The sequence below is a fragment of the Salvia splendens genome, chromosome 5, assembly GCF_004379255.2.
Source record: "Salvia splendens isolate huo1 chromosome 5, SspV2, whole genome shotgun sequence".
Lineage (NCBI taxonomy): Eukaryota > Viridiplantae > Streptophyta > Magnoliopsida > Lamiales > Lamiaceae > Salvia > Salvia splendens.
Window position 1 is genome coordinate 10173381 of NC_056036.1, and position 24337 is coordinate 10197717.

The 24337-nt window shown below is 35.8% G+C and overlaps 1 protein-coding gene and 1 long non-coding RNA gene across 2 annotated transcripts; both read left to right on the top strand.

The window, feature by feature from the left end:
- Positions 1-1742: 1742 nt before the first annotated feature.
- On the top strand, positions 1743-2910 carry LOC121803508. Its single transcript, XR_006051036.1, has 3 exons — positions 1743-2118; positions 2469-2721; positions 2796-2910. It is a non-coding gene; the product is annotated as an uncharacterized LOC121803508 (long non-coding RNA).
- Positions 2911-18927: 16017 nt separating this feature from the next.
- On the top strand, positions 18928-24284 carry LOC121804569 (probable alpha,alpha-trehalose-phosphate synthase [UDP-forming] 7). The gene is made up of 5 exons (XM_042204173.1): positions 18928-19143; positions 19224-19257; positions 19449-21666; positions 22664-22937; positions 23150-24284. The coding sequence occupies exons 3-5, from the start codon at positions 19679-19681 to the stop codon at positions 23489-23491; spliced, it is 2604 nt and encodes an 867-aa protein (XP_042060107.1). The 5' UTR covers positions 18928-19143; positions 19224-19257; positions 19449-19678; the 3' UTR covers positions 23492-24284.
- The last annotated feature ends 53 nt before the right edge of the window (positions 24285-24337 follow it).

Here is a 24337-nt window from a genome sequence, read left to right on the forward strand (position 1 = left end):
AGCTGTCGACATTTGGTTATAAGTTGTTGACATTTCAATACAAGTTGGAGTCAGGCTTGCCTCTGTGCTCCTCGCTGATAAGGGCGTCCAGGCTACCCCAGTCCTGCCTGGAGGGGTAATTACAATTACAATTCATGTTTTTAAGGTTAATTACAATTAAAAATTATGCCAACTATATATACTAGCCATGTCAACAACTAATATAACTATGTCAACTATGGTGCATATCGTGTCAACGGCACATACATGTCATGTCAACTACGGTACATATCGTGTCAACTACACGTACAAGCCATGTCAACTGTGTTACAAGACATGTCATCTACACGTACAAGCCATGTCAGCAACAATCAGAGTTGTTTTTTAGTTGTTAACATATGCTACAAGTTATTGACATTTTCTTATTAGTTGTTGATATTTAATTTTGCTCTCTATTGACATTCTTTTGTATGATTTTGTTTTTTTAATTTTAAGATTTGTTGTCACGACCGCATTTTCTAAGGATAGAAAACACGGTTGATCGCGACTAGGGGAGGATTAAAGAAGCGGGGAAAAAAATAAGGGGAAAATAAAATCAAGCATTGGTTGCGAGACATGGCTAATCAAGTGCTGATACATAGAAGAAAAGATACTCGATCATGAAATCTCGAGTAATTGTTTGTAAAAATGTCAAAATATCAGAGTTTTGAACAAAATAGACCTGAGTCTTTTAAGATGCACAACGGAAACAAATGAACGCGGTTCCATGTGTGAAGACATGAACCTCCGAGAGTCAAAATCTGACTGAATTAAATGTCTTGTCTCAATAGCACTTCCTCCACCACTTCGCTGCCCAACCTGCACATTTAGAAATATATGCAGGGCTGAGTACAAAAGTACTCAGTGAACACATTGCCGAAAATTACACATATAAATTTGAAAATATTGTCATGCCATCATCACAATAACACTCGGGGTGTTATTGAAAAGACCCGAGCTTACTAAAAATATCACATTGGGTTGCAACCCCTTTTTTCGGTACTTAGCCATATCTGATCACATTGTACCGTCGAGATGGTGTTCTCGCACGGTCAACTTCTCTGCCCATCATGTCAGAGGTATTCTTGTGCCGGGGTGTACACTAGTCCGAGCGGGGACACCACCCTCACTGGGACCCGAATTCGACTTATATCATCATTCATAATTCACTTGGCCGTAGCCAACAGATAGGCATCATACACAAAACATTTATGGCATGACAACATCAATAAAATCACAAACATGTGTTCTTGTTTTCATAAAATACGATTTGTATTTTAGTATAAGAAAGCTCACCTTGTTCGTTTAGCTTGAATTTTCCTGACTCCACCCTTATAGGAATGCATGCCCCTACTTTATTTCTTTTATCATTTGTTCACCGTTAGAAAATTTTAGAAACTTGCATATTAATTAAATCGGGAAATTTAATTAATAGCACTTATTTATTATTATTATTATTGTAATTATTATTATTATTATTATTATTAGGCTCATACTAATTGAAATTTAAATTTGGGCTCTTCTCAAATTATTTTAGCCTACTATAATTTCCATAACAAAGCCCACTCTCCCTTTACTAAAAAATAAATAAAATAACCAAATCCTAGTTAAATTAAAGGCCCAACATCTAAAAAGGGATAAGCCCATTTCATTAATTAATTTAGTCCATATACTCCCCTTCCACCACACGTATCACTACTCTCTCTTACCTAATCACTATTCACCTTCTCCCCCAATTTCACAAAATGCACAACCTCTTTCTTTCCCCTCTCTCTCTCGTCACCGATCCGCCGCCCTGCCAGCGGCGGCGCCCCTTCTTTCTCCATTGTCACTCTCCCTCTCGGTCAGATTTGCCGCACCGCCGCAACCGCTGCGGGCACGAGACGCACCACCACCACCACCACCGTGCGCAGCACAGTCTCCGCTGTCATCTCCAGATTTTCCCGTCGTTCAGACCAGCCGCCGTCGTCACGAATCCTCCGTCGCGGATCCGCCGTCGTCGGCTACTTCCTCCATCATCTTCTCATCTCCATTCCTCTCTCTCGGCTCCCTCCCTCTATTCTCTCTCGGATCTGCCGCCATTACGCCGACTTCCGTGAGGTAAAGAAATGATATTCATTTTACATCTTCTAAAGTTCCATCCTTTATTTATAAATTTGTGTTTTTGGCCATCATAGATTTGGAAAGTAGACTTTGGCGATGAGGCAGCTTATTTTTTTTTGTGTAAGATAAGCCTCTGTGTTCTTTGCTAGAAATAAATTCCTATATTCTTTAATGTAGTTGTTAGTTGCTAGGATTTGCTATTTCAATGTTCTTTGCTAGGAGTTGTAAAATGCTAGTTCTTGACAGGGGCTAAAATCTTACTATATGTATATGTGGAAAGCAGAAGAAAAAGGAAAAAAAAGTTATGTTGTTGTAACTTGCATTTTTTTTTCTTTTTTGTATGTTAGGAAAATTCTTTACTGCCAACTTCCCACTGCTACGTCCTCTCTCTTTCTGCCTTGTTGGAAGTAATTAGGAGGAGTATGTTGTTTGTTGGTGGGGTAGTGAAAGTAATTGTTGGTTGGAAAATATATATATTTAGGAATATAACAAGTGGCGTGACAAAATCACCCAAATATTCTTCTGCCAGAGGAAATGAAGATTATTCTGACATCTCACTTAATGCACATTAATTGCTGCTGCTGAAAAAAATCTGATCAGGTCTATCTACTTCTTTCTTTATATTTAATCCCTTCTTTTTTTTATTTGTATATTTATTGTTTAATTTAGTGCAGGAGGAAACTCGGTTCAAGCTCGTGGTGTCCGCGTTAAAGTATCCGCTTTCTTAAAACATACATTGTATAAATTAAATTTTGTTGGATGTATCGGACATTAAAATTCTGATTATGGGACTTTATTTATTTATTTAAATTTATTATATTCATATAGATATAACATATTTATGTGTTCTATTTACTTGTCTAACGTCAAAACAAACAACGACGACAATCTATCGTGGCTCGGATTTAATCGCACAAAAGTTACTTATTTAGATAATCGAGCTATTAATATTGATTAAAATAATATCGGCTTAGCGGGTCGTTACATTCTACCCCTCTTAAAAGAAATTTCGTCCCGAAATTTAGGAAGCATTTAGACAAAAAGCTCGGGATATTTCTTTTTCATTTTCTCTTCTAGCTCCCATGTTGCCTCTTCATGTCCGTGGTTTTTCCACAAAACCTTCACTGTAGTAATCGACTTATTCCGAAGTTGCTGCACCTTTCGATCTAGTATTCTCACTGGCTTTTCTTCGTAACTCAGATCAGGCTCTAAAGCAATTTCTTCGTGGCGAATCACATGTTTTGGGTCGAACACGTATCTTCGAAGTTGGGAGACGTGGAATACGTTGTGTACGTTCCCAAAGTTGGGTGGTAATGCCAGGCGATATGCTACTGGGCCCACTTCTTCCAGATTTCATAGGGTCCAATAAATCGTGGTTTTAGCTTACCTTTGAGCCCAAATCTGATTATTCTTTTGGAAGGGGATACTTTCGAAAAGACCTTCTCTCCGATGTTAAATTTCAATTCGATTCGACGTTCGTCGGCGTACGATATTTTTATTTTTATTAATTTTTTTTTGGCGTTATCTGCAGTGGTCAATGTCTTGCCTTCCATGAGGGTCTCACGCGAGGAAATATAGAGTTGATCTAACCGTTTTAACTTTGATAGGAACTGAATCTAGGATTCAAAAAGAATCATTCGAATCGTTCTTACTTTGGGAGGTTCCAAGGTCACCATGAAAACAAACGACTTAATTAGTTCGATTACATGAGCAATTTGGTTCATCACAAACTCTCACCGTAGCTTGCAACCAAAAGTTTTCATGAAGTGCAAAGACTAGGCTCAATTGAGTTCATTATGCTCACTCTCAGAAAAGAAAAGATACAACTTCAAAGGGCTTGAGCTATATCCATAGAGCTTGGAAATTTTATTGTGGGAAGAGCTTGCCAGATGGAAATAATTGCAAAAGTGAGGGTATGATGAATAGAATGTAGATGTCAATAATAGGTTGCCAATAATATAATCAAATGAACAGTGAAGTAGAAAAGTTTCAAGTATCCCCAGATAATAACAAAAAGACCTGATATGGTTGGTTACAAATGGATTTGAAAAGAATAGGAAAAGCAAACAATTGCAATTTGTTCAATAACACTGTGATAGAAGATCATATCAACGAAATTTTCAGAGTTTATAAGCAGTTCAGGGAAACTAACTAATAAAGAGGGCAACAAGAGGAAACTAGCCAATGGAGAAGCAATATGCCAGCTTTAAATATGGAGCTGCAGAAAAACTCAAATCAAGAGACAATAGTCATATTTGAATTTAGAAGATGAGAGTCCTCATATAAAAGAAAGTGTTTGTCAATAAGTATGTCTGAAAACACAAAAAGGTAAAAAAAATAAGGTCTCACCAGATGGCTGCTCAAATATAATGAGACTGAAAATGATTGGTCTCAAGTGGATTTGAGAAGAGGAATAACAAGGAACTACCCTTTTGGGTCAACAACATCGTGATACTATATCACGTTAATGAATTCACAAAGTTTATAACCAAATCAAGGAAATTAACTAGTAGAGAAGACAACCAGAGCACTCTAGTTCGGGAAGAGAGCAAATTACTTTAGACTTGGAGTTGCTAAAGAGCTCAAAGCATGATGGAATAATTATAGTGAGATTAAGAAGAGGTGACTATTCTGTACAACTTAATGATTGTCAGCAAGCACTTTTGAAAACACTAAAGGTCTACTAATGATATTTGAAGAATATATTATCATTGAAGAGACAATAGTTTAGGGAAACATGTTCATTCTGAAGGCTATAAAGCAGCTCTTAGTATAGGAGTTTGGTGGCAAGAATTCAGAGAGTCAATGTATTGCTTTTATACAGAACGAGTAAAGAAGGACCGTAGTCACTGGAGGTTATCAGAAAACATGAGGGAGCAAGCTCAAAACTGAAAGTGATTCACAATCTTGACATAGAAGAGGGAAGATAATGACACATTACCTTGCAAAGGAGTCATTTAAGGTCTTAACTCATAAAAAGTATTTTGATCAAGGGGGTGCGAGAAAATGGAATTCATGGGAATCCAAATAAACGTTGCTGATGAATCTTCTTGGTTACTATAATGGTTATACTCCCTTGTTTAATTCTTTATAGAGAATTGTAACTGAGTTATTAGAAACTTTGGTCACAAGCTATTTTCACTTTACGATCACGTCAGATGACCATATGTGGCGATTACGACTCTCTGGTACTCTCGGTTCATCATAACGCTCATCCTCGTAACACGTCGTTTCTGCTTACTTATATGGTAGAGCTAGGTTATTTGTTTACATTGTAATCATATTCTCTTGCTATGTATGTGTACATCGCTTAGTTGGATCAAAGGTATGATCATTTGGAGTGATTGGATTGTCCAGAAAGACAATGGCTGGCCCAGATTATTCGTGTCATTGGAACGTAGAAAATGGCATCCAACCTCTATCATCTTTCTACAAACATCGTTTTGTCTATGTTGGATTGCTTTTCTCGAAGTTTCTTTCTTATCGCGCCCTTTTCCTTTCGTCGCTCGGGAAAGTGAGAAATGTTCATACTGTACTTCTAAGTTCGAGTTCATATTGTGTTCTAGAAGGAACGCATAACTAAGTATTCTAAATTCTTTGGAAATTTCGATTTCCACATACTGGCAACATGATTAAATGACTAACTCAAAAAGATGTGTCATTTCACCAATTGGTACCAGACTCGTACACTTTATACTTTCACATTTCAGTACATTTTTCCATTTAAGAAAGTTATTTCTTTTATTCATACATTCAGTCTTTAGCCAAGAAAAGACATACTAACTCTTTCTTTAAGCACTACCAAATCAAGAAACATCAACTCTTTCTTTAAACTTGGTATTTTCATCTGTTCACTCAAATTAACTGCATGAGTTATTCCTCCATTTCAAACTTTTAAACATCTTGACTTTCTTTTGAAAAAGAACAAGTTACCTTTTTCCTTGTTGAGTGCGATTGGTGGGAGTGCTAAGAGCATTTTCATCGATTAGACAGTCTAGTGGAACAAGGCTAGACCAAAGATTTTCAAAGAAGACTCTCGGGTTCAGAGCGAGAAAGAATGCTCTGATACCACTCTGTCACGACCGCATTTTCTAAGGATAGAAAACACGGTTGATCGCGACTAGGGGAGGATTAAAGAAGCGGGGAAAAAAATAAGGGGAAAATAAAATCAAGCATTGGTTGCGAGACATGGCTAATCAAGTGCTGATACATAGAAGAAAAGATACTCGATCATGAAATCTCGAGTAATTGTTTGTAAAAATGTCAAAATATCAGAGTTTTGAACAAAATAGACCTGAGTCTTTTAAGATGCACAACGGAAACAAATGAACGCAGTTCCATGTATGAAGACATGAACCTCCGAGAGTCAAAATCTGACTGAATTAAATGTCTTGTCTCAATAGCACTTCCTCCACCACTTCGCTGCCCAACCTGCACATTTAGAAATATATGCAGGATTGAGTACAAAAGTACTCAGTGAACACATTGCCGAAAATTACACATATACATTTAAAAATATTGTCATGCCATCATCACAGTAACACTCGGGGGTGTTATTGAAAAGACCCGAGCTTACTAAAAATATCACATTGGGTTGCAACCCCTTTTTCCGGTACTTAGCCATATCTGATCACATTGTGCCGTCGAGATGGTGTTCTCGCACGGTCACCTTCTCTGCCCATCATGTCAGAGGTATTCTTATGCCGGGAAGGTGGCCACCTTCCACGGTCACCTGCTCTGCCCAACATGTCAGAGGTAGCTTGTGTACACTAGTCCGAGCGGGGACACCACCCACACTGGGACCCGAATTCGACTTATCATCATTCATAATTCACTTGGCCGTAGCCAACAGATAGGCATCATACACAAAACATTTATGGCATGACAACATCAATAAAATCACAAACATGTGTTCTTGTTTTCATAAAATACGATTTGTATTTTAGTATAAGAAAGCTCACCTTGTTCGTTTAGTTTCTTTAACTTGAATTTTCCTGACTCCACCCTTAACTCACGGAGATAGCCTTTTGAAAACAAACAACGTACTAATAAGACTCGAGAAACTCACATACTTATAGGAATGCATGCCCCTACTTTATTTCTTTTATCATTTGTTCACCGTTAGAAAATTTTAGAAACTTGCATATTAATTAAATCGGGAAATTTAATTAATAGCACTTATTTATTATTATTATTATTGTAATTACTACTACTATTATTATTATTATTAGGCTCATACTAATTGAAATTTAAATTTGGGCTCTTCTCAAATTATTTTAGCCTACTATAATTTCCATAACAAAGCCCACTCTCCCTTTACCAAAAAATAAATAAAAGAACCAAATCCTAGTTAAATTAAAGGCCCAACATCTAAAAAGGGATAAGCCCATTTCATTAATTAATTTAGTCCATATACTCCTCTTCCACCACAGGTATCACTACTCTCTCTTACCTAATCACTATTCACCTTCTCCCCCAATTTCACAAATTGCACAACCTCTTTCTTTCCTCTCTCTCTCGTTGCCGATCCGCCGCCCTGCCAGCTGCGGCGCCCCTTCTTTCTCCATTGTCACTCTCCCTCTCGGTCAGATTTGCCGCACCGCCGCAACCGTTGCGGGCACGACGACGCACCACCACCACCACCGTGCGCAGCACAGTCTCCGCTGTCAACTCCAGATTTTCCCGTCGTTCAGACCAGCCGCCGTCGTCACGAATCCTCCGTCGCGGATCCACCGTCGTCGGCTACTTCCTCCATCATCTTCTCCTCTCCATTCCTCTCTCTCGACTCCCTCCCTCTCTTCTCTCTCGGATCTGCCGCCATTACGCCGACTTCCGAGAGGTAAAGAAATGATATTCATTTTACATCTTCTAAAGTTCCATCCTTTATTTATAAATTTGTGTTTTTGGCCATCATAGATTTGGAAAGTAGACTTTGGCGATGAGGCAGCTTATTTTTTTTTGTGTAAGATAAGCCTCTGTGTTCTTTGCTAGAAATAAATTCCTATATTCTTTAATGTAGTTGTTAGTTGCTAGGATTTGCTATTTCAATGTTCTTTGCTAGGAGTTGTAAAATGCTAGTTCTTGACAGGGGCTAAAATCTTACTATATGTATATGTGGAAAGCAGCAGAAAAAGAAAAAAAAAAGTTATGTTGTTGTAACTAGCATTTTTTTTTCTTTTTTGTGTGTTAGGAAAATTCTTTACTGCCAACTTCCCACTGCTACGTCCTCTCTCTTTCTGCCTTGTTGGAAGTAATTAGGAGGAGTATGTTGTTTGTTGGTGGGGTAGTGAAAGTAATTGTTGGTTGGAAAATATATATATTTAGGAATATAACAAGTGGCGTGACAAAATCACCCAAATATTCTTCTGCCAGAGGAAAAAAAGATTATTCTGACATCTCACTTAATGCACATTAATTGCTGCTGCCGAAAAAAATCTGATCAGGTCTATCTACTCCTTTTTTATATTTAATCCCTTCTTTTTTTTATTTGTATATTTATTGTTTAATTTAGTGCAGGAGGAAACTCGGTTCAAGCTCGTGGTGTCTGCGTTAAAGTACCCGCTTTCTTAAAACATACATTGTATAAATTAAATTTTGTTGGATGTATCGGACATTAAAATTTTTATTATGGGACTTTATTTATTTATTTAAATTTATTATATTCATATAGATATAACATATTTATGTAACGTCAAAACAAACAACGACGACAATCTATCGTGGCTCGGATTTAATCGCACAAAAGTTACTTATTTAGATAATCGAGCTATTAATATTGATTATAATAATATCGGCTTAGCGGGTCGTTATATTTGTTTTTTGAGTTGTACACACTTTATGCAAGCTGTTGACATTTGGTTATAAGTTGTTGACATTTCAATACAAGTTGGAGTCAGGCTTGCCTCTGTGCTCCTCGCTGATAAGGGCGTCCAGGCTACCCCAGTCCTGCCTGGAGGGGTAATTACAATTACAATTCATGTTTTTAAGGTTAATTACAATTAAAAATTATGACAGCTATATATACTAGCCATGTCAACAACTAATATAACTATGTCAACTATGGCGCGTATCGTGTCAACGGCACATACATGTCATGTTAACTACGGTACATATTGTGTCAACTACACGTACAAGTCATGTCAACTACACGTACAACCATGTCAACTGCACATAGAAATCATGTCAACAATTATAAGTCATGTCAATTAGACATACAAGCCATGTCAACAACTATCAGAGTTGTTTTTTAGATGTTAACATATACTACAAGTTATTGACATTTTCTTATTAGTTGTTGATATTTGATTTTGCTCTCTACTGACATTCTATTGTATGATTTTGTTTTTTTAATTTTAAGATTTGTTTTCTGAGTTGTACACACTTTATTCAAGCTGTTGACATTTGTGTATAAGTTGTTGACATTTCAATCAAGTTGTTGAACTGATTAACATTTGATATAACTGCTAAGTTCAAAAGTCTGAATCCACAATAACAGTTTTAAAACCCATCCAAAAAATAAGTTAACATCAAACATTAATATCACTTTTTGTTTACTTCTTTTTTCTACGACTAAACAACTCCGTGTACTAGTTGTTTAGCTCAAGCAATTTGTCCATGTTTGCTTCTATCCAATCATGAGCCAGTTGTAACATCGGCGACCTCTGGTTATTGTAAATTGATGAAATCATCGTGTAGCAATACCTTCCCCTGAGTGTGTGGGGAATCTTTACACCACGAGCAGAGAAGCCAATATCCCATTCACTGCCCTTTTTGCCAACATAGGTCTCTATGTGCCTTATCAAATAGACACCACAGTCCTTCTTTGTTCGTGCTTGTGGCCCACTCTAAAGGCAGAAAGTTGATTGAAGACTTGTTTATATTTTCTGAAATATCTAACATTTTCTTCTCTATGAAGTATTCTTCAAACATATCTTTCTGCAAAATACATAAATAACTAAATCAAACTACACAAACAAAGCATTTTAACATGATGTCGAAATTATGTCAACCAAATGTAGAGAATATGTCAATAACATAGATAAAATCATACCATTAAACCAATATCAATGTAAAAAAAAAAACCAATATCAATGTCATACTTCTCGAACGGATCCATATTTTTATGTGGCTTGTTGTTATCTGTTATCTCAATGGTGTTTTTCTTCATCTAATATACTACAAGATAGTAATGGAAATTTGCACAAACTGGGAAGAAGACCTGTATGACATGAAAGATAAAATGACATTAAAGATAAAATTATATCCAAAGAACACATGTTCATATTCTTACGTAAATGTCATTGTGAGATCTTATTACCAAATCAATTTTTCTCCAGTTGAAATCTGGTCTTCTTTGAATCTCATTATCTATTTGAGAAATGAAATTCTTCTTTGCTGTCGAAGCATCCCAATTATAGCTATGTCAATAGCCATGTCAAACAAATCATATACTCTGTTTTATAGCTATGTCAATAGCTATTGTATGAAATTAAACACAATAAATCTATATCAATAACTCTTTCTGGTTCAACCTACAGTCATCCTAACAACTATTCAAACAAGCATATACTGTTATTATAGCTATGTCAATAGCTATTGTATGAAATGTCAATAATCTTAAAAATTTAAACAAATCCTTAACTGCAAGGTGATGCTTCCAATTGCGATTCTACCATGGCTAATCAACAAAAAAATTCAGTAGAAATTGAATTCATAAGAAAACAAATCCAGATTTGTTTTAATACACTAAAATCGAAGCAATATACTTAAAATTTGAATCAATTGTTGAACCTGAAGAAGTCGGAACCATCGCTGAAGAAGTCGGAACCACCGCTGATGTGGAATGCTGATTCTCTTCGATCGGCGCTTCAACCGATTCAGCTACAATCGGTGCTTCAACCGGAACCATTGTCTCTGAGCTCCATTGTCAAGTCGCTGATCTCCATCCCAGATAATCGAACGACAACCATGGTGTCCGGCAGCTCTTCCCTCGTGGCATCCATTAGCTTCTCCAGTGATTCCGCAACTCTCTTGAAGGCATTCAATGCAGAAAAACAGTGGATAGTATAGCATGTCACCACATCCAATCAAAGAAACAAAATCATTGCATTTTACAACCATTGCCTAAAAATCAATATAATTTAATAATTGCATTATCCTTGAAATTGAGTTCTTCATTAACATTGACTTGAATTAGAGTTTCCCCAGAATAGCTACAGGAACTGAAAAACCACTAACTAGTAGGGCTGGAATTGCAGCGCAGAAAAGCTAGGTTGCAGAAACTGCTGTCAGCAAATCAACACCAAATTAGTGCTAAGATCCCTAAATTTGTAAAACCGACGAAAATACACATTAAACAACTGAAGCTAAGAACCCTAATTTTTCAAAATGTGGAGATATTCATCACTCAGTTCAATTAGTTTAGCTGAACAATGCAGCGAGCAATCTCCAATCAATATGAAATGAATTAATCATAAGCTGAGTAGATATTCCCCAATTATATCAAATTCAGGTAGAGAGAAAGAGATAGAGAGTACGGCGCGGACGGTGAGACTGAGAAATTGAATGTGGCATTCTCGACGGAGAAAAGAGTGAAAGAAGCGAAGCGGCGGGGAGCGGGCATCCGGAGACTCAGTCGGCTAGGAGGGGAAACAATGCCGCCATTTCCGCCGCTGGAGGTTCACAGAGTCTGCCCGCCGCCACCCAAAACCACCTCTCAGAAGCTCCGCCTCCGCCTCTCCGAGATATTCTTCCCCGACGACCCGCTCCACAAGTTCCAAGGATCAGTCGTGGTTTTGGAAACTGATTTTGGGGCTGCAGTTCTTCTTCCTCATTAAAACACGAAATGACACTTATACCCCCGTGTTGACATAATGTGATAGTTGTTGACATTTAGTTAATCTTGTGGATTAGTGGCTGATATTGCATCTCATTTCTCAATTTAGATAAATAATCTCAACCTAACAGGACCCTATATATATATATATATATATATATATATATATATATATATATATATATATATATATATATATATATATATATATATATATATATATATAGAGAGAGAGAGAGAGAGAGAGAGAGAGAGTCGTGATCATATGATAACCCCTAAATATCGTAATAACACTATAACCAAATCTGGACCACACATATTTCTAATCATGCGGTTGAGATTCAAACTTAGATTTACTTCATAAAAAAAAGCGCGGGGGTAAAACTGTCATTTCTCTCATTTAATTTCTGAATTTTGCCAAATATCACGTAAAATGATAAAATGATAAAATGAAAGGTTTATTGCATAGAATGATAGTTTTAAGATTCAAACTTAGATTTACTTCATAAAAAAAACGCGGGGGTAAAACTGTCATTTCCCTCATTTAATTTCTGAATTTCGCAAAATATCACGTAAAATGATAAAATGATAAAATGATAAAATGATAGGTTTATTGCATAGAATGATAGTTTTGCCGGATAGAATGATACTCTGAGTTGATAAAATGATACTTTTGACTGACTGATAAAATGATAGGTTTATTGCATAGAATGATAGTTTTGCCGGATAGAATGATACTCTGAGTTGATAAAATGATACTTTTGACTGACTGATAAAATGATAAAATGATAGGTTTATTGCATAGAATGATAGTTTTGCCGGATAGAATGATACTCTGAGTTGATAAAATGATACTTTTGACTGATTGATAAAATGATAAAATGTTAAAATGATAAAATGATAGGTTTATTGAATAGAATGATAGTTTTGCCGGATAGAATGATACTCTGAGTTGATAAAATGATACTTTTAGCTTATAAATGTTAGGTTTACTGCATAAAATGATAGTTTTGCCGGATAGAATGATACTTTCAGTCGATAGAATGATAGTTTTGCCGGGTAGAATGATACTTTCAGCCGATAGAATGATAGGTATTTTTGGTGTATAAAATGACATTTTTGTTTAATAAAATGATATTTTTACCTGATAAAATGATAATCTAAGCGGATAAAATGACAGTAACCTTATAAAAATGATAGTTTAGCTGAAGAAATTGCATATAAGCTGACAAAATGACATAAAACTGATAAAATGATAGTTTTGCCGGATAGAATGATACTTTCAGCCGATAGAATGATAGTTTTGCCGGGTAGAATGATACTTTCAGCCGATAGAATGATAGGTATTTTTGGTGTATAAAATGACATTTTTGTTTAATAAAATGATACTTTTACCAGATAAAATGATAATCTAAGCGGATAAAATGACAGTTAGCTTATAAAAATGATAGTTTAGCTGAAGAAATTGCATATAAGCTGATAAAATGATACTTTAACGTGACAAAATGACATAAAACTGATAAAATGATAGTTTTGCCGGATAGAATGATACTTTCAGCCGATAGAATGATACTTTTACATGGTAGAATGATACTTTCAGCCGATAGAATGATAGGTATTTTTGGTGTATAAAATGACATTTTTGTTTAATAAAATGATATTTTTACCTGATAAAATGATAGTCTAAGCGGATAAAATGACAGTAACCTTATAAAAATGATACTTTGAGTTGATAAAATGATACGTTTACTGCTTTGTAGGTTTGTACATTATGTATTGTGCCGATTATATTAGGTTTATTGCATAGTATGATAGTTTTGCCGGATAGAATGATACTTTGAGTTGATAAAATGATACTTTTGACTGACTGATAAAATGATAAAATGATAGGTTTATTGCATAGAATGATAGTTTTGCCGGATAGAATGATATTCTGAGTTGATAAAATGATACTTTTGACTGACTGATAAAATGATAAAATGATAGGTTTATTGCATAGAATGATAGTTTTGCCGGATAGAATGATACTTTGAGTTGATAAAATGATAAAATGATATATGTTAGGTTTATTGCATAGAATGATAGTTTTGCCGGATAGAATGATACTCTGAGTTGATAAAATGATACTTTTGACTGATTGATAAAATGATAAAATGAGCGAAATTCAGAAATTAAATGAGCGAAATTTAGATACGTAAATTTTATCATGAGCGAAATGACATATTTACCCCCGCGCTTTTTTTTATGAAGTAAATCTAAGTTTGAATCTCAACCGCGTGATTTTAAAAATGTGCGGTCCAGATTTAGTTATAGGGTTATTACGATATTTAGGGGTTATCAATATAACGCACCCCTATTGATAACCCATAAATATCGTAATAACCCTATAACTAAATCTGGACCGCACATTTTTAAAATCACGCGGTTGAGATTCAAACTTAGATTTACTTCATATAAAAAGGCGGAGGGGTAAAACTGTCATTTCGCTCATTTAATTTCGCAGCCGATAAAATAATACTTCGACCTAAAAAATGACGAAACTATCATTATAAGCCAAAAGTATCATTTTATCAACTTAGAGTATCATTCTATCCGGCAAAACTATCATTCTATCCGACAAAGGTATCATTTTATCAACTCAAAGTATCATTCTATCTGCTGTGAGTATCATTTTATCAGTCAAAAGTATCATTTTATCAACTCAGAGTATCATTCTATCCGACAAAACTATCATTGTATGCTGTAAACCTAACATATACTATCATTCTATCCGGCAAAAACTATCATTCTATCCGGCAAAACTATCATTCTATGCAATAAACCTATCATTTTATCATTTTATCATTTTATCAGTCAGTCAAAAGTATCATTTTATCAACTCAGAGTATCATTCTATCAGACAAAACTATCATTTTATGCAATAAACCTATCATTTTATCATTTTACGTGATATTTGGCGAAATTCAGAGTATCATTTTATCAGTCAAGAATATCATTTTATCAACTCAGAGTATCATTCTATCCGGCAAAACTATCATTCTATGCAATAAACCTATCATTTTATCATTTTATCATTTTACGTGATATTTGGCGAAATTCAGAGTATCATTTTATCATTCAGAGTATCATTTTATCAACTTAAAGTATCATTCTATCCGGCAAAACTATCATTCTATGCAATAAACCTATCATTTTATCAGTCAGTCAAAAGTATCATTTTATCAACTCAGAGTATCATTCTATCCGGCAAAACTATCATTCTATGCAATAAACCTATCATTTTATCATTTTACGTGATATTTGGCGAAATTCAGAGTATCATTTTATCAACTCAGAGTATCATTCTATCCGGCAAAACTATCATTCTATGCAATAAACCTAACATATATCATTTTATCATTTTACGTGATATTTGGCGAAATTCAGAAATTAAATGAGCGAAATGACATATTTACCCCTCCGCTTTTTTTTATGGAGTAGAGTATCATTCTATCCGGCGAAACTATCATTCTATGCAATAAACCTAACATATATCATTTTATCATTTTACGTGATATTTGGCGAAATTCAGAAATTAAATAAGGGAACTGACATATTTACCCCTCCGCCTTTTTTTATGAAGTAAATCTAACTTTGAATCTCAGCCACAAGATTAGAAATATGTGTGGTCCAGATTTAGTTATAGAGTTATTACGATATTTAGGGGTTATCATATGATCACAACTATATATATATATATATATATATATATGTAATCAATTGCTAACTAATTAGCAATAATATTAAATCTTAGTCATTAGATTAAGAGATCTAGTAGTTGAAATAATGTTACATGAATTATATTTTAAATTAAAAAAATTATTAAATAAATTTAAAGGGTATTATTGTCAATTCTCTCTCATCAAAATCATCTCAAAACTTTAAATTTACGTAACTCTCTCGATTTAAATTATTTTTCGCAAAAAAATATATCGAATTAAAGATAATTTTATAAGGATTCCAACGAGATCTCAATTGCATATGTTTCGACGATGTTCGGGTGATGAAATTTGATAAATTATATTTCATTTTTCGTACATGTTGATAAGCATATTTTATCAACAAGTACAAAAAAAATCTCAATATAGTATATGCAGGGGAGTGATCAATTGCTTACTCATCATTTAATTGCTAACTACAACTAATTTAAGACCATAGGGTTTTAGAAATCTTGTTGTCTAAAATTTATCGCGTGTAATTTTCATTTTTATTAATTAAATCGAAAAAGATTAAAAAACCATCAAATTAGGGTTTTGAATGAAAATGTCAATATAGTGTTTCAAAAATATCAACACAATGCTTTGAGAATGTTAACACATTGCTTATATTAACATTCTACATGTATTATATTGACATATTTTATATACTATGTTGACATTTATTGATGTACGAAAAAATTGAAATTTTTCAATTTTTTTTTCAAATTTTGACATTGGAACATATGCAAGTGAGATCTCTTTAGAATCCTTATGAAATTATCTTTAATTTAATATATGTTGTGCGAAAACATAATTTCAATCGAGAAAGTTATATGCGTTTTAAAGTTATGAGATATTTTTCAAAAGTTAGTTATAACTAATTTGCCGTAAATTGACCTTAATACCTTTATTGACGTTTTTTGTTAATCATATTGACATTTCAGGGTTGATGATCTAAGCCCTTGATTTGAATATCTAATGGCTATTATTTAATTGTAGTTATTGAGTTAGCAATATAACACTCCATGTATATATATTCCCATTTTCCTTATTAGTCCTATGAATCAAATATTTCCCATTTTCCTTATTAGTCATATGAATCAAATATTTCTTTTACAGTGATGACTATCTAAATAATATTCCAATTAATGGCTAGTTAATTTAGGAAAAATACTTCTCCATAATATGGATAATTGATTGATGACTAATTAGGGTATCGTTCCCTTTCCATAAATATTTGATGGTTGAAATATTCAGAATGCCTAATTAATATTAATAGCTGATAAGCCATATTCCATGCATCAGTTTAGGGGTAAAATGTATGCTACTTGATCAGTTTATCACGCAAAGCAAGTGTTAATTGTGCAGGAATGCCGCTTGATCAAGGGAAACAAGGCAAACAGATCAAGCTGGTACAAAACGTGAAAAAGGCCAAAAATCGGGGGACTTGATCAAAGGAGTAATCAAGCAGTTAGGCGGGGACCACTGCGTTCTAGAAGAAGGACACGTGAGGCTAATGAGCTGGATGGTGATCATCATTCTGTTATCAAAGACGACGTTCTAGAAGGGGACAAGTGATGATACGCAAGACGCAAGGACGAAGCTGAATCATCATTCTGTTATTGAGGAGCGACGACATTATAGAAGGAGGACACGTATCAAATGATGAGACGCTCGATCACAACGTGAGCGAATATCCTCCGCCGAGATCGTTATCCAGCTGGAGGTCGTTGCAGCGAGCTTATAAATAGAGGATGTGCCACCATAATAAAGAGGCTTTTTTTTGGGAATTATTAATTCTTCTTCTTTTCGACTTCTAGTTTAGTTTTGAGTTTAGTTTCCAGTTCCGAGATAGCTTAGTTAGAAAAAAAGGTTCAGTTAGAGAGAGAGCGACCGAATGGAGAGCGACAAAATACTCAATATCTGTTCGGCGTTGTCTCAAGTTTATAACCGAGAGCTTCTCGGCCTTACTCGCTTTCCTACTTTCCGAAGTTGTTAGTTTAGTTTAATTCCTTGTTGTTCCGAAGTTAAAGAATTGACCTTTTGTATTCCGCATGTTCACAGTACATGTTTTGGAGTTCTGAGTATAAAATTGGAGTTGTTTGTTTCCGTCATTTTGTTTATTGTTCCGGTTTAGTTTGTTTTAAAGTCTCTGATCCCGTACTTCATTATGTTGAATGTCAAGGTGTTTTCGCAATTTCATAGCATGCCTAGGTAGTTAAGTGCTTATTTCCGCTTGTCGCTTACTTGATCCATTAATTGTGTCAGCATGATGAGTAGCTTGATCAAGTAGTTAGTTTACATTCTACCTAGCATAAATCCAGTAGCGTAAAAACTCCCAACTTAAAGCGTGGCAGCAACCGAACCCTGTTTACTACTCACACACTCGATACACCGGTTTCTCTGTGGGATCGACCCCGTACTTGCCGCTTTACTGTTAAAGTAGTGCGAGTTTGGGAGTTATAATTATATTGGTGGCGAGGGAGAGCGAGAACGCATTGTTCAAGTGACAACGGCATTTGCTAACTGATCCACCCGATCGGTTGTTTTCCATATAATTTGATCTATTCGTTTCGCGTTCCTCAGTATCGTCCCACCAATAACTAAATAATTGGACAAAACCATAATATATTATCAAATATTATATATTATTATATAAAAAATCAATTTTATTCAGGATTCTATCTCATGTATGAAGACATAAAACTTAAACTTATAAAAACTAAACAAAATTTCTATGGTCTAATTAAATAGTCTTGAAAGTTCAGTTGTATTAGTTAGAAGATACATATTAGTCTTCATAGATACGATACTTGTATTAACTATTGACCATAATATAATTATATTATCCAATTGCATTATATTGCAATATTAATAAAAAAATGCATCAAGTTTATGATGTCGTTGTTGGAGATTAATTTTAATCAATTCTGGTATTGCAATATGACCAATCATAACTTAAAACATACTACTAGAAGCTATGTGTTGAAAAAGTCCATATTTACTAGTCATCGTCTTATCCAAGTTATTTTTGAAGGATATGTACATTAAATTCAAATTAGTGACATGTGTCATTTCTTCGAGTGCTATAGATTATCTAAGTTCGCTAGACTTAAAAATACTTCAACTTCTGAATTTAGAATAACTTATATGAGCATCATCAAAATTCTTTTAACATAAATTAGTTATTTTTGCAAGTGGGTTGAGAAAGAAAGAAAGAAAGCAGAAGGCCCGCAACCGGATGGTGGCACTGGCGACTTTATTGATTCTTTTATTTGCTGTCACGTTTTTGTTTCAGAGGCAGATATTAATTTATATTATTCCAATTTTACCTTATTAAAAATGTTAAATTAATCGTTATTCTCGAGAATATTCATATCCATCACTTTTGCCATACATGCTGTTAGCTGTATGCGATCTTCGGTTCCTACATTGCGTACTGCAACCCAGGTTAATAAATTTTTATTCTTTCCGCGTCAAACCCTAGATTATTTTTCCAATTTCTGGCTGAAGATTGAGTCTTTCAACAGCAGACGCCCAATCTGGACTCAATTCAATCTCGAGGTTAGTTTTCAAACCCCTATTTCTCGTCTTTCCGAATATAATATTCAGTTTAACTAGGGTTTTTAAAGTTTTATTTTTCCCTGAAATGTTCAACGATTCTGCTAGGCCTAGGTAAGTTTTTGGCAGAGTTTCTGTATGCCAATTATCTGCTTCATTAATTAAATACTGGGTTCGTCTTTCCCTTTTTGCAGCATTTGGGGATATCTGATTCAAACGAGGGAATTTTGGCGTATATTTAAATTAGATTTGGGTCATCATTTATTGTTCCTTTTCCAATTACTGGTTTTAATGCTGTTGATTTGGAAGGTCTTATTTTAAGAGAGATTGAGGGAAAGAGCTGCGGATTTGGTTTTTAAGTGAGATTTGAAGGAAAGAATTAACTCTTTGAGTTTTCTGGGAGAGTCACAGGGAGTTTGCTAAGATGATGTCAAGATCTTATACCAACCTTTTGGATTTAGCATCTGGAAATTTCCCAACAGTGGGTAGGGAAAGGGACCGGAAGCGCCTCCCGAGGGTTATGACTGTTCCGGGGAATATTCTTGAGCTAGATGATGAACAGGCTAGCAGTGTTACGTCGGAAAACCCATCTTCACTTATTGGTGATAGGATCATCATTGTTGCAAATCTTCTGCCTCTGAAAGCAAAACGAAGGCCTGACAATAAGGGCTGGACTTTTAGCTGGAACGAGGATTCCTTGCTGTTACGGGTTAGGGATGGCTTTCCGGAGGACATGGAGGTGTTATACGTTGGATCATTGCCTGTTGATGTCGATCCAATCGAACAGGATGACGTAGCCAACTATCTTTTGGAGAAATTCAAATGTGTTCCTGCATTTCTGCCACCAAGTCTTCTGGAAAAATATTATCATGGCTTCTGCAAGAAGCATTTATGGCCACTCTTTCACTATATGCTGCCATTTTCATCAGATCATGGAATTCGGTTTGATAGGTCCATGTGGGAAGCATATGTGTCGGCCAATAAGTTGTTCTCACAAAAAGTTATTGAAATAATCAACCCCGAGGATGATTTTGTGTGGATTCATGATTATCATTTGATGGTGTTACCCACTTTTCTGAGAAGGCGCTTTGTCCGCTTGAGAATGGGTTTCTTCCTTCACAGTCCATTTCCTTCTTCCGAGCTGTATAGGTCCCTTCCCGTTAGAGAAGAAATTCTGAAGGCCCTACTCAACTCGGACCTAATTGGTTTTCACACTTTTGATTATGCACGCCATTTCCTCTCCTGTTGTAGTCGGATGTTGGGCCTGGAATATCAATCAAAAAGGGGCTACATAGGATTGGATTATTATGGAAGGACGGTTGGCATAAAGATTATGCCAGTTGGGATTCATATGGGTCATATTGAGTCAGTTCTGAGACAGGCAGATAAGGAGCTGCAGGTTGAGGAGCTAAAGCAACAGTTTGCTGGCAAAACTGTGTTACTTGGATTCGATGATATGGACATATTTAAAGGTATAAATTTGAAACTTTTAGCTATGGAGCACATGCTGAAGCAGCATCCGACTTGGCAAGGAAGAGCTGTTCTGGTCCAGATTGCCAATCCTTCCAGAGGAAAAGGAATAAATCTGGATGAAATAAATCGCGAAATAGGGGAGAGCTGCCAGAGAATCAAAAAGGAACTTGGAAGGCCTGGATATGAACCTATAGTTTTTATCCATCGGTCTTTATCAATCAGTGAAAGGATGGCTTACTACAGTATTGCTGAATGTGTTGTGGTGACAGCAGTGCGGGATGGGATGAATCTGACTCCTTATGAATACATAGTCTGCAGAGAAGGAGTATCAGGTGCAGAACCAGGTTCAGACTTGAGTGGACCTAAGAAGAGCATGTTGGTGGTCTCTGAATTCATCGGCTGTTCCCCTTCCCTAAGTGGTGCTATTCGTGTAAATCCTTGGAATGTTGAATCAACAGCTGAGGCAATGTACGAGGCTATATCATTGGCCGAGAGAGAGAAGGAGTTACGACATGAGAAGCATTACCGATATGTGAGCTCTCATGATGTAGCATTTTGGGCTAGAAGCTTCTTACAAGATATGGAGAGAACTTGTGTTGACCATTTCAGAAAAAGATGCTGGGGTATTGGTCTTGGCTTCGGGTTCAGAGTGGTGGCACTAGATCCAAATTTTAGAAAGCTTTCAATGGATGAGATTACGTCAGCTTACTGCAGGGCTAAAAGCAGGGCTATATTGTTGGATTACGATGGCACACTTATGCCTCAAAATTCAATTATTAAGACTCCAAGTGCCCAAGTTCTGTCTCTCTTAAACACACTGTCTGGTGATCCCAAAAATCTAGTTTTTATGGTCAGTGGAAGAGGAAGAGACAGCTTAAGCAAGTGGTTTCTTCCTTGCAAAACACTTGGACTTTCTGCTGAGCATGGCTACTTCTTAAGGTAAGTTGCATTGTTTTGTCTGCCCTGTCAAGTCTTAGTTGCTTTAAGCTATGGTAGACGTTCCTTTAAGTTGTGCATGAAAGATCCAGTCTGCATGGTCTGATGTCGTTTAAGATGAGGAATCCATGGAATATGATAGTAACATAGTCTGTATAATTCATGAGCTGATCAATGTACTGTGTTCTGTTAGTTGAGAAATACTCTTTATGGTTTCTACAAAACTGTTAGCTTGGAATGATTGTTTCCAAACTATTTGGTAATCGGTAGTTATTTTGCACAATTTTTTTTGACTGTTTATTTGAAAATGTTGTGCTAAAGAAAGTTGGTATTCTCAGAGGCGACTTTCTGCGGATAATGAGCATATATCATTTTTCTTATTCTGTTGAAACCTGTTCTTTACCCTTTTTAATGTAAAGGTCGGTTTTCTTGCTCACTAATGTGCTGCTATTTATGTTTTTTCTTTTATACGCCTCCTTTTTCAGTTGAAGTCATATTTTTTTTGTTTTTCAAATCAGTTTTTGTAGCAAAATGCTAAATAAACACGGCTCATGCGGAAGCAGCGTGCACTTTGTAATTCTAGGAAGCATAGTCGTCTGGGTTGATTTGCTTTTGTTTCGGACATATACTACCCACACATTTTTCTAAAATTTATTTATAGTCCCTTTAAGTATGGACTTGTAATTTTTTCAGTTTCTTAAACTTCACATTCAAAGTGTAGGCTATTTCCAGCTTGTTGACATTTTGGCATCTGAGTGGTGGTGAATATGATTACTGTTATTATATCTTTTGCTAAAGTATCTCAATCTCCTTGATTGATAGTAGTACTTTAGATGAGTGGGTTTCTCTTGTTTTCTATCCATGCCATCTTCCTTTCTCCGTACATGTATGGGGGGAGGTGCTATAGGATGATTTCTCTGTGCATGTCATCATGGAAGTTTTTGGTCTCATTATCATTTGTTATTTGCTCTTAAGTTTTGATTTACTACAATGTTGGCAGGTGGCCACAAGTTGAAGAATGGGAAACATATGGCCAAGGTTCTGAATTTGGCTGGATGCATATTGCAGAACCTGTTATGAACTCATATACTGAGGCTACTGATGGTTCTGGAATAGAGAGAAAGGAAAGTGCTTTAGTGTGGCATTATCATGACGCCGACCCAGTATTTGGGTTTTCCCAGGCGAAGGAAATGCTGGATCATTTGGAGAGTGTTTTAGCAAATGAACCTGTAGCTGTGAAGAGCGGACAATTCATTGTGGAAGTGAAGCCTCAGGCATGTATTTTGGCCACAGACTTAGTCTCTACTATTGTTTTAGTCTTTTTCTCTTCATTAGTTCATTTGCTACTCATAAATTTTGATTTTCCGTTTTAGTTTTCCCGCTTCAAAATCCTCCTTGTTTGAATGTCTCTGAGCTTCCTTTTGTTCTTTTGTTCTTTAAAGTAAAGTGAAGCTTATATTAAGGTGTCAAATGTATGTTGATACAGGGTGTTAGCAAAGGCAGAGTAGCAGAAAAGATTTTGGTGTCCATGGCAGATAAGGGAAAACAAGCTGATTTCGTGCTTTGCATCGGTGATGACAGATCTGACGAGGACATGTTTGAAATAATTGGTAATGCAGTATCTAGCCGTATTCTGTCTTACAACACTGAAATATTTGCTTGCACAGTTGGGCAAAAGCCCAGCAAAGCGAAGTATTATTTGGATGACTCATCCGAAGTGGTAACTATGCTTGAATCTCTTGCTGATGCTACTGATTCTCCCGCTTCATCTGACAACGAACCGGATAGCCCTCCCAGAAGGATTGGCCGTGTTACTTCATTTGTTTAAATCTACCTATTTTCCTCAAAGGAAGCTCTATGTGGTCAGCTACTGCCATCTTGCTTATATGGGTGTCCGGTTTCAGGTCCTGCAGCAAGGAAATCATGCACTTTTTCTGTTTTCTCTTTTTCCCATCACCTTGCTAATCATATTAGCTTTTAGGCCCATCCTATTGTGTTCGTGATTAAAGAAGTAGTCTGTCTATTTCTTGGGTAAACTTAGAGAGAAGTTTACAACTGGACAAAGTTCAGAAACACATCTTTCTTGTTTAAAGGATGGGCTATGCCATTGTCTGCAAAACTGACTATTTTGAAGTAAAAGGGAATGGGCTCAGCTCATTCTTATTGACAGAACTCTTTGGCATCCTCATCTGCTGGAACATTTAAACTATACTGGAAGAATCGCACCCAAAATCCTAGATTTTAAATAGTTGATGCTGATGGGAAAATGAGATGGGTCATGTTAACAACGGGTCCTTGAAGCTGAACGACTACAGGTGGTAGAAAAGGTGGTTGCATGAGCGCCTAGAATCGGGCTTTTTATGTTCAGTGTTTCTTGTACAGGTTGGTATAACTCCGTTTCCTGTCTTCTTTAGTTCCTTTGGGGAGGTTCAAGAATGTGAATATGGGCTTTATCATTTCAATAATGTCTATAGCAGATTGGTGCTGCTATTGAATGTTGCAACTGATTTTTCGTATTCAATTTCTCCTTTTTCTATTGCCACTCTGTATTGTTGTTGAATTGTGGATATTTGATTGTTGACTTTGTTTTGATTCAGTAATTGAACTGTAGTTTCCTGGCCTATCAGCATGTTGACCATTGCTTAACTAGGTACTAATTTTGAGTAGTTTGGCT

Coding starts and splice junctions, on each gene's coding strand:
- LOC121804569 (XM_042204173.1), top strand. CDS start 19,679: ATGATGTCAAGATCTTATACCAACCTTTTGGATTTAGCATCTGGAAAT. Junction 21,667..22,663: donor GAGCATGGCTACTTCTTAAG/GTAAGTTGCATT, acceptor CAATGTTGGCAG/GTGGCCACAAGTTGAAGAAT. Junction 22,938..23,149: donor TTGTGGAAGTGAAGCCTCAG/GCATGTATTTTG, acceptor ATGTTGATACAG/GGTGTTAGCAAAGGCAGAGT.